The sequence below is a fragment of the Cyprinodon tularosa genome, unplaced genomic scaffold, assembly GCF_016077235.1.
Source record: "Cyprinodon tularosa strain WSP-4 unplaced genomic scaffold, ASM1607723v1 ctg44, whole genome shotgun sequence".
Taxonomy (NCBI): Eukaryota; Metazoa; Chordata; class Actinopteri; order Cyprinodontiformes; family Cyprinodontidae; genus Cyprinodon; species Cyprinodon tularosa.
Window position 1 is genome coordinate 1,906,790 of NW_024039163.1, and position 11,516 is coordinate 1,918,305.

General features: G+C 36.0%; 1 protein-coding gene across 1 annotated transcript; it reads right to left on the reverse strand.

Annotated features, from left to right (window-relative positions):
- Positions 1-1,250: 1,250 nt before the first annotated feature.
- tmem263 (transmembrane protein 263) lies at positions 1,251-9,029 on the reverse strand. The gene is made up of 3 exons (XM_038300098.1): positions 8,481-9,029; positions 4,933-4,999; positions 1,251-2,252 (listed from the first exon to the last, which is right to left on the reverse strand). The coding sequence occupies exons 2-3, from the start codon at positions 4,997-4,999 to the stop codon at positions 1,966-1,968; spliced, it is 354 nt and encodes a 117-aa protein (XP_038156026.1). The 5' UTR covers positions 8,481-9,029; the 3' UTR covers positions 1,251-1,965.
- Positions 9,030-11,516: the final 2,487 nt, after the last annotated feature.

The following is an 11,516-nucleotide window of genomic DNA, read 5'->3' on the forward strand; positions in this document are numbered from 1 at the left end:
AAAAATGTGGCCCCAAAAGAACATTTTCACAAATAAAAACTGTTCTTGCTCCTGCTGGTAAAACAAACAGCAACAAACCTGAGCTCATTTTAAATGGTTAACGCGACCCTAAAGGTATCACCAGAATTAAACCTCCCAAAAGTATTGTGCAATACTCTCCGCTTTGAGGGCCCTGACCTACGATCGTTTGACATGAGAGGGTGGACTGGTCATCGACATCAGGAGGTTGGGAGCCAAATGAAACAGCAAATAAAAACCTAACAGCTGTGACACTGCGGCATGTCAGGGATGTGTCAACATGTCAGACTCTGGGATAGAAGTCGCGGCTCAGGTCAAATCAGGAAAGAAAAAACTGTCAGTAATAACAACGCTGCTTCCAACACAGAGGAGAAAACAGAGAGAAAACCTTTCAATTCCATATGTGTCAGGAGTTTCTGAGATAACCTTTGAAGATCAAAATATCTAGATGTGGAAAGGGAGGACAGATGGTTTAATAGAGGAGTAAAGGAAGCCATCTTTGTTAAAAAGGAACCTGAACAGAGGCGGTTTAATTTGTTTGTGGCTGAGAATTTACAAGACATACAAATATTTAAGTATTTAAACAATTTTAAAACTCTATCTGCCTATATTATTATATTCAGTTGTTGTTTTATCTTTTTCTGGCAGTTCTTTTTAATTACGTATCAGTCTGGTTTTAGTCCCTTATCAGCAGTGGTGCTGTCATAGTCTGCATTTAAATATATGATAACAAAAGGGAGCACACAATTATGTACAAGACTAAAAAAACTAAACAATAATAAAGTATAAACGATTAAACACACTATACAGCGGGGGGGAAACTATCTAGTTTAGAAAACGCTGCAGTTTTTAAGAAAATGGTATACTCGGATCAAGTAAAAAATTGCTAAGATAAAAATTAAACAGCATCTCAGCAAAACTCTACTGACCTAAATTCTCAATGGGAAGAATTAGTTTAATAGAAATTTGTTCTATATAAACATTTAGTTTATACAGATATAGTTTTATCAGTGAAAATTGTATTTTTGAAGTCAATTATTGCACTGCTAGATAAAGTCACATTTTACCAGAAAGCAAAGCAAACATACCACCTCTGAATTGTTAAAGAAAATTATAGCTCATTAGTTAAAATTTGATGCATTTCACATTTTTAAAACTCAACATTTCAAAGCGAAATTTCAGGTTTGGTTTTGTTCAAAAGTATTTTCAAAAAATAAAACTAGCTTCATATATTAAGTTTAAAAAGTTTTATTTTTCAAGATCTAATGCATACAAGAAATATTTCAATTACAAAAAAATGTTTCAAATCATAATCTCCACAATAATAGTTAAATATTTGAAGCAGGGATCTTCTACTAAGGTGTAAAGATTAGCACAAGAAGGATTTACCACATATGAAGAGCATGCTAATTGAAATGGAAGACACAGAAAACCTTCAAGTTTAATAAAGTCAACCAGCCCAGAAATAGTCAATATTACTCAGAACGTTCATTTCCACATACAGCACTAGATATATCGGATCATTTATCATGAAGAATCGTGTCTAGAGAGTTCCCAGGTATTTGTTATTTGACAGTGTGTGTTTTTTTTAAGTCCAAAATAAGAACTGATTGTAAGGCACAGATCATCACTGATTGTCATGGAACAAAAAGTTAAATATTCTCGCCTGCCATTTTCTCCTAATGTTTGCTTCTGTCGATGACAACCCAGCTCTTATATGCTGTATTGCTTTATTTCTACATACAAGTATTGAAAAATTTATGAACAAATGTGAATGTCTATAACAACATAAAAAAACAACCTAAAACCAACAAAAAAAAAAAGAAAAAATTGCATATTGAAATTTGAAGTCCTCTGCTTCTTTTCTCCTGCTTAGGAATGCAAAAACATAAACGGGAGTGTGAGCTGCAGAAACTTAGCAGTGTGTTCATTCTGCTCTGCTCCATGTCAGTCAGACTTGTCTTTCTTTTTGCTGCCTCCTAGTGGAACTTGGTTGACGACTGCAGACCCGACGGCTGTCACTCCGCCCGCCACAGCACACACTCCCCCCTTCACCAGCCCCACCCCCATTGCAGGCACGGCTACCACGGTGCAGACTGCTGTCTTAGTGAGGTCCAGGCTCTTTCCTCCTATCCATGTCACGCCGCCAACCGTTGCTTTCGTGGCTCCGTACAACCCCCCCGCCAATCGGCCGAACATGCCTGGTTGCGTCTGTGGGTGGTCCTTATTGCTGTCTGATGATTTAAAACAATGAAAACAACATGATTAGGTTTATCAGTTACAGGATGCATCAACTTATAATAAGGTAGTTTTTGGAGGACTGATTATCAAACTTGTGACCAATAATGACAAATGAAAAAAGATCGTACAGGACGAAGAATAAAAACATTGTTCTAACAGAGAGGACCTGTGCATCATGTTGATTCTGTCTTCCATCACACAGTAAATACTAAGTGGCCGTTTGTAGCCGCTCGGATGTTATCAGTTTATCAGTCCCATGGAATGGCTTCAGATTGTGCCAGTAGGCTCAGTGGGTTGTTATCATCGATTGAATCCTAACCCTAAAGTAATTCCTTTTCACCTGCGGAATTAATGAATCTATTTATGTGTAATCTGAAATAATTTTAGTATTTCTTCATGTACAGTAAAAATAAATAAATAGAAATAAAATGGTTTGCATGTCGGTTATATTAAGCAAACCAAAAACATATAAATCTCATATTGTGTCAACTGAGTTGTAAAATCATCTCTCTATAATTATTTCATTCTCTATGAAAAAGTGCCAATCATTCTTTAAGAAAATCCACGTCAAATGGATGTGCAATGTTTGTTTTTAAAACCTAATGTATCTAATGGACCTAGTTAATTATTTCTGTTTTATTTATGCACAAAACTGTGAGTAAAATTGTACTAAATCAGGAAATAAAACAACGTGATTGGCTGTAAGGAGAGCGGAGACAGAGGAGAATCTGAGTTTACTGAAGAAAACCTGCTCCAGACCAGGTTAGCTCTGGGGAGGATGTTACTACGGTAACTGAAACAAAGGTTGAGGAAACTCTCTTTGTGAAACGGAAAAGTCAGAGTTTCCCTGATTTCAGGTTTAGAACACCTGGGAGTTTTCAGAAATACCTACTTCATGAAACGGACCCCAGGTCTGTCATCATTTATCTTCAAAACAATGCATTTCTTGGAGATCAGAATGACGGTGGAGTGTTTTAAGCATGAAGGAACCTCACACAGTTCCAGAAACTTGTTGGAGATCTAAGAGAAAATTTGTGGCCAACTGGTCGGTGCAGGTTCTCGGGCAAGATGCTGGGAAAGTGCTGAGAAAATATCAGTATCCAAATTTTAAAAATCCTGCAACAACATAAATACTACCCAGCAAAGAGGAGGTCATTAATCTAATAGCAGCAGCAGCAAAAATATAGATTTCTGTTTGCAAAATGAGCTCAAGGCCGGAGACAAGCCTTTAAGCTTGTAAAAAACAAACAAGTCAGGGAATTGCTATCAATACAACTGGGCCAAAATACAGGAGGCTTGCGGACCCCTCTGGAAAGAACTAGTTCTGTCTGAATGTGCTGTTCTCATAACTCATACAAGCTTAATGTGTCCACATACAGCTGTACTATATAGTGGACTTTATAGCAAACTCAGTTAACTGACCGTTCGGAAAGACAATCACTGCTTCTTTGCTCTGTTGGTTACGTAACTCCTCCTCTACCACGTGGTGCCTGCGCCATCTTTGTTATGAGTCCCTGCTGTCGGGTAGCGACAGCCTATGGCAACAGCACGCTGCTGTGACAGCAAATCCCAGAATGCCTTGCGTGGAGAGCTCTCTGTGCAATTCTGTGTGTATATTCTGTACTTTTTTATCTCTGCTTCTGTCTCCTTGAACCCCAGTCGGCCTCGGCAGATGGTCGCTCAAGCTGAGCCTGGTTCTGCTGGAGGTTTCTTCGTGTTAAAAGGGAATTTTCCTCTCCACTGTCACTACAAGCATGCTTCGTGTGAGGGATTACCATTAATGAGTTTTTGCAATCAACTGGTTTGCCTTTGATAGACAACTGATAGAAAACTGAATAAATTTGACTGTATAATCTGGTGAACTGTAAAGTGCCTTGAGATGATGTGTGTTGTGAATTGGCACTTTATAAATAAATTGAATTGAATTGAATTCTGAGCCTTTTCTTTTCTTCTCATACACTTTGTAGACACTTTTTCTCTCACAACCACGGTGAGAAATGTGAGCTTCAATGACTGTCTGAAACCGTAGCTCACCACATATATAGACTGAAAGTGCGCGTGCGCAGAAAAAGAGAGCTAACAGGGCGAGCACGTAGGACGGCCTTAGGCAAACATATCACCAGAATGTTTGACAATTAGGAGGACCACTTATTTAGATGATCCACCCGGAAATAAAAGATCATCTTCTGTACCTTTAAGCAATATAGCACCTGCAGTCACATGGTCCTATTATGGCAATTATAAACAGAGTGCTTTGTTTACTAACAAAAGAAAAACAAAGGATGATGAAAGTCACTTATAATAAACCAATTGTGCATGAAGTCATAGAAACAATCTGATTTCTAGTTTCCATTGTATTACATTGAGAAATGCTGCGAAACAATCTGAGCTTTCAGGGTAAATAAGCAATGAGGAGGATGTTTCAGTGATAACAAAACAGAACTCTAGCGTCCACAGAAGTCTTTCTGTGTTAGTATAAATGTTTGTTAGATGTTCATCGGGTATGTTGTTATTTAAACTAAAAGCTGCATTCCTGGATTTTCTTTGCAAAAGGGAAATTCCTTCACATCAATTCGGCCAACCCCACCCTCATCCAAAAGGTATTTTAAGTCAAAACCCCTCCTTAGTAGACTATCCTTTGAGGTGTCAAAGGGCTTTTAGAGCTGAGCTTACCTGAAGCTGCTGTCTCATCTGTGTGGCATGCGGGCATGTCCTCAGGCACCTGCTCAGCCTGACTCATCTGAGAACAGAAATAGCAAAAATCACCATGCTGACATACAAGATGAGGATTACAGCAGCGGGGGTTATAATTGTCTACAATATCAACAGGATTGTTTTTAAACATGAGACAGATTTCTGATTAAAATCATGCAAAAAGTAACTTAAGGGTTCTATGCACAAACCTAGAATACAGACAAATACAACATATTCATCAAAGATCTTGAATTTGCAATTATTTCGCTCTATGGGAGGCTATAGTGAGACATCTCTGGAGGTTTATCCTGATGTGGAAAGCATTTCTTACAAATAGAAAACCGTTCCAGTAAGAAAACACAAACATGATTCCAGGAATTTCAGTTGAAATAACTTTTCATTATATACAAAATATTTTAATGTTATTTTATCAAGGTACGGCATCAAAAACCTTCACCTAAAGATACTGAAGCTAAATCTGACATAAGGTATATAATACGCTTGAGCTGAAAGTCAGCAGTAGAGGACAGCTTCTTGTGAAGATAAGGGAGTGTGCTTTGGGTGTGCTGCCACTACCAAAAACAAGGCCGACCTGTTTACGGACCAGAACTAAGCTGAACAATGTGTTAAAAAAAAAAAGAAGAGTTATAGGATGGTTACATTAAAGCTAAACTAAAACAATCTTTTGTGTCAATTCTGCTGAGATAAAATAATTTAATGAAACAACTTTGGATCTTGAGGAATGCTTAAGTTCCACCTAAGAATGTTTCTCATTGTTTTTTATTATCTATTTGTAAAGACTGGCAATGAAATTTTACCTTTCTTTTATGTTTAAGTCGCAGTAAAATTCTTAACTTTACTGTTTGTTTATATACCCCTACTCCACAACTACAGTAGTGTCAATAAAAAAAAAAATATAAAAAATTTTTAAAAATCCAAGAAATATTCATTGCAACTAACTTAACAAAGGGCTGTAGGTTTGATCCAATTAACCCCAGCAAGCCTAGTGTTGGAGTATGTGCATCTTAAAATTTTGGTGAAAGTGATGAAAATGCATGGGATGATCAGTAGGACTAGAAAAGAAAAAAAGCACCATAAAATCAGTTCAACAGTGTGTTTAACATGCACACTTTGTTATAAAGATGCTCATCTTCCTCTAAGCAGCACACCATAGATCATCTATAGTGTTTAGGTCAGCTGAATAAGTCAGCCAATCAAAATAAAATTGACCATAAAGTACTATAAAATTCCTGATAGATTGCTGCTTTGATTATGGACTATGGATAAACAGATGCTAAGGCTCCTCAATTCACAGAATACAGCAGGAGTCTCTGTGTTTGGGCCTCTCCACTCTTCCTCAAAACTCCTTTACTTGACATCTCTGCCTTCAACCCAACAGATATTTCAGAAACAAATACTTTGTTACTCTACTTAAGTACACTTTTTAGGTATCTACACTTTACTCCATTGCTTATTTTTCTTCCTAATTCTGACTTCTACTCATTACATTTTCACACATGTATCTTTACTTTCTATTCCTTACATTTTTAAAAAAAAACGTTACTCGTTACTCCTGGCTTTGGTTTAATGTTTATAAATGTTTATTTCACGTCATGTGCGCCGTCCCCTGCAGACCATTGGCGTCATCCACATCTAGTGAAAACTAGTGTAATTGGATGAGTCATATAACGCAAACACTCGATTAGCTAAAGGAAATCATCAGAAGCAAGCAGGTGTTCTTCAAACTGCAGACGTGAATTGTCTATGCCATGCTACAATGTTGGATTCAGAGAAGATGTTGAAATGTCTGAAAGGTCGGACACAGGCGAGCAACAAGTCCTCCCTCATCCTTTGCCCTATCTCAAAGAATTTTCAAAATAGTCGAAAAATTGAGCTTTCAATTCACTTTTTAAAGGTTACTTTATACTTTTATACTTTAAGTAGATTTTGGAGCACATACTTTTTCACTTTTACTTGAGTAAAGAGGTCAAGTTGATACTTCAACTTTTACCAGTGTGTTTTTAAACGGCAGTATCTATACTTCTACTTAAGTAACAAATGTGTAGTTTTGACACCACTTGTTGAAGTCAAGCTGGGCTGTTTGTATTAAATACATCCTGATGTCACCTTTAAATTCAATAATTGGGGAGTGTTGGCCTAGTGGTTAGAGCAGTGTGCTTGTGCTCTGAGAAGGTTGATCCCCACAGCCTGCACTCTGGGTCCCTGAGCAAGACCCTTAACCCCACACCGCTCCCTGAAGAGGATGGGTTAAAGCAGAGATAACTTTCTCCAATGTGAGATCAATAAAGTTGATTCATTATTATTAATAATAAACATGTTAATTCATTAATATCAGGAATATGAAAAAAAAACATATCTAACTTTTAACTTATCACATTGTGAGGTTTTACAAATGACTGTAATAATGATGCAATTTAAGCCACAATGACTGATGTTTATCATCTGAGTTCATTTATAATAACAGCTTAAAGCTACAGTGTGTAATTTTCAGCGACATCTAACGTCCAGACTGCAGACTGCAGCAACATGAACATCTCCCCCCCACCGCTTCTCCCCCCCAACAGTACGGCGAGCGTTACGGGACAAAATGTCTTCCACGACGTCCGCATCACCTACCTTCTCAAGTGATGAGGTTTGTTTACATAGATAATTTTACAGATAGTATTTCATTAGTCTGTGTAGGGTATAGATTTCATGTAGACTTAAGATAATAAATATACCCGTAATGGGCGATCTCGCAATCTCTAGTTTGTTGGCTCTGCGCTGCCGTAGCGCAAAGATGTCTGCCTCCATGGCTGCGAGACCCGCTCCTATGTAATTATAAATAACAAATTCGAAGGCAACGCAAATATTAAGGTTAAGAGGCTGAGCTCGTAGATGATGATAAATAACATAGTTATGTATAATATATTACATTTCTGACTGTATATCCCTGTAATTATTACACACTGTAGCTTTAAGGGGATGTTTAGGTGTTAAAATGCCACTCTGCTTTACAGTTTCTAGATCAAACCACCAACCTAGAGTCACGTAACATAGATGGACGAATAAAAGATGAAAACAAAGCAAAACTTGGTTGAAGAAGTGACCGATGATCTCATGAGTTGACTTTAAATGAACATTTTAGGGAGGTTAGCCAAAATAAAGGACGTTCTAATACGTCGTTAAGTTTACGATAGATTCCGATACGCCTGGTTTGTTTGTTTTACACGAAACCTGCCAGATATAAACGACTTTGAAGAGACGTTTGCGTTCACCTTCAACCGCTCGAGCTTTTAACGTTAAATGTGTGGAATCTTCTAGCAGCTACGTCACGTCCCCTACCGATTTTCAATTGTTTTTTTTTTTTTTTTTTTTAATTCACGCATTTTTTCCCCCATCGAAGTACAAATAAACATCAGAGTTGACCCTGAAGCAACGATCAAAAACCGAAAACATCATGGTGGTGAAGTTGTAATGGCTAACTCACGTTAAACTGATCCCTAACGGTCCAAAATAACACCTACCTTTCTGTTATGTTGGCTAGAAAAACATGAAAAAAAAAACTAAAATATTAAAAACTCCAGTAAGTTGTTGTATAGGTTTAAACAAAACAAAAACAACATATGCAAAAATTAAGTGATCTATCCTCGATTTTGGATCATCGAAGGTGCTGCATGGAGTGAAGCTGCTTGGTGATGACTGTTTTTAGGAGGAGGATCTCCACCCCCACCCACAAAGCACACAGACGGTACAGTCTGCAAACTCTAGCTCTGGAACTGATGCGCTTCACCACCACATATGAAATGGCGATGCAAATAAAAGCAATTGCTCCCCTTTGCAGTTGTTTAGATAAAAAAATTAATTATGTCTTTACATGAATTTATGTCAAACACGTCATAATGGATGTCTGGGGTGCCGCAGCTGAAGAGAAGATTAAAGATTCATAATCTATGAAGAAAAATCCCACCCCAATCTTTTCTCAAACTATCACTCGTTATTGGCGGGAGGGTATAAAAACACGAATTCAAATGAACTTAATCGTAATTAGGCCTGTCTGTGCTTAAAAACTGATCAAAACAAACTAGTCCCGCCTCTTCCTTAGGGCGGAAGTGACGACAGAGCTGTTTTTGCGACCTTAAAATAAAGATCGTTTCTTAAAGCAGATGAATTAATGGGATGAAAACAGTGGAACGTGTGTTAACGTCAGCACTTAAAGTCAATACTGAATAGAGAGAAAATAGCACTTTCTATGATAAATATTATAGGAAATAAATGAAATTCTGTTAGAAATAAAAAAAAAACATAAAGTATTTATATAGGTTTGTGTATGCAAGTGCATATACACACATAGAAACTGATATGTGAGTGTGTATGGATATAAATGTGCGGATCTGTGCATACCATGGAATTATAATTGTATTATTAATTTCACTCTGACGTAATTGACAATAACACTCCAATCTGGTAGGTGGCGGTAAATGCAGCTAAAGTTTGTTGCATCCACAAAAAAAAAACGAAGAAAAAAAAACAAGAAAACAAGACCGCAGGCGAATCAGCAAAAATTTAGATTTCAGAAGTGATAATTTTTAAATATAACTCATATATAAGTTCAGTGTGTTTTCTAGTAGTAGTAGTTTGTTTCCTGCTGTATGGAGGACCAACTCTGCCATATTTAAAAATAAATACATAAATAAATAAATAAATAAATAAATAAATAAATGCTCAATAAATAAATAAGCACACAATTAATTAAAAATACAATAAACAAATAAATATAGGTAGAAATTAAATTATACAATGAGACATAAATGTAAGTGGGAGAGAATACCGCAATTTTTTATATTTTTCAAAATAAAACATCACTCAGAAAATTATATATATATATATATATATATATATATATATATATATATATATATATATATATATATATATATATATATATATATATATATATATATATACTTTTTTTCATGGGGCCCGGTACCAAATAACCTACTGACCGCGACCGGTACCAGTCCACGGCCCGGTGGTTGGGGACCGCTGTCTTAGAGGGTTTAATAAATATGGCAGAGTTGGTCCTCCATACTGCTGTTCCACTCCTAACAAAAATATATGGATGCATGACATGAACAATTGGACAATATGGGGTGCAACAATCCATGTAGATTAAAAACGTATAGTTTTACAATTATTTTGAGCTTGGATATATTTTTAAGAATATTTTAATGATCATAACAATATATAACAAAAATACATTTGATCACTTTTAATAAAATGAATATAAGTCTACTTTACAAGATTAATGATAGCTCTATGCAAAGGAGGGTCTTTAAGTGGTGATGCTGATTTATGGAGCCAGTGAAGATGTTGTAGGAGGGGTGTTACACAGTTCTTTGAATGTAACTTACACTTTGCATTGTTGGAATTTAGTTTAACAAAATTATATTTGCCCGGTAAATGAAGCCTGGCCTAGTGGGTATCTCTGATCATTTGTAAAGACTATCCAAACAAATAGACTAAAATTGAAATATCTATACAAAGGAAAGCTGTCCCAGATTTTTATTGATTTCAATATTTCCAATTCATTATCATATTTTATTATTTTATCAATTACATATGACATATGAATATTGTTTTAGATTTTTCAACTTTCTGACCATAATTTTTTGCATCTTATCAGATCATTCAAAAGGGACCTACTATCAGGCTTCATTCTTTTTGTAATTGGAAATATGTTAGGGTTTTATTGAGTTACAATTCTCACTAAGCAAACTGTCCTTCTGTCTGCAGCTAGAGTTTTCATAATCCCTGGAAACCCTTAAGGGAATCTATCCTGAGGTAGTTTCAGTATTTGCACTATAAACTTCTAGAAACTCAGTCTGTAAAAAATATTTATCCGGTTTCATTTATTTACACACACAAGAACCCTGTAGAATCCTTATTTATTATGTAAAGTCCAGAACAAAATATGATAGTCAATGTTTAGTTACCTCGAATGCCATTAAAAGCTTGAGAAATAAATGTTAGAGAAAATTTGTGAAACGTTTCCTGAATTGTCATAATACGCAGGTTAAAAAACCTTTAAGGAAAACTCATTTGTTAACCTACAAAACATAAAACAGAATCTATGATAATCTGTTTATCTAATATATTATCTGTTTATATAGGTAAAACTGTTACTGATGTACAGGAATCTACAGAAGCTACACATTACCAGGACTGTCAGCTCTCACCCATCTCATTGTCTTCACACACTCTCACACCATATTCCCAATTTCTCACACTAAAAAAATGACAAAAAAAATAAAAAATACCATGGTTATCAAAATCCAGTCTGCGTTTTAAATACAACCTTAGTGCTCACACAGGAGGGCAAGCCAGGTTCATATCCAGTCCATATTCCCACCTATTCACTGTGATAGATATTGAAAAAGGACACTTGTTATGAGGTATTTCATTTTAATTTTCATCTTATCTCATCTAATTTTCATCACATTTTACAAATGAAACATCCAGAGAATTGCCATCTTGTGTCATGGTGAGTTTTTATAAAATCT

What these genes read in the sequence shown, in the direction of transcription:
- tmem263 (XM_038300098.1), bottom strand. Translation starts at nt 4,999, where the DNA reads ATGAGTCAGGCTGAGCAGGTGCCTGAGGACATGCCCGCATGCCACACA. An exon ending in AGATGAGACAGCAGCTTCAG is followed by an intron (nt 2,253 to 4,932) that starts GTAAGCTCAGCT and finishes TTAAATCATCAG; the next exon opens with ACAGCAATAAGGACCACCCA.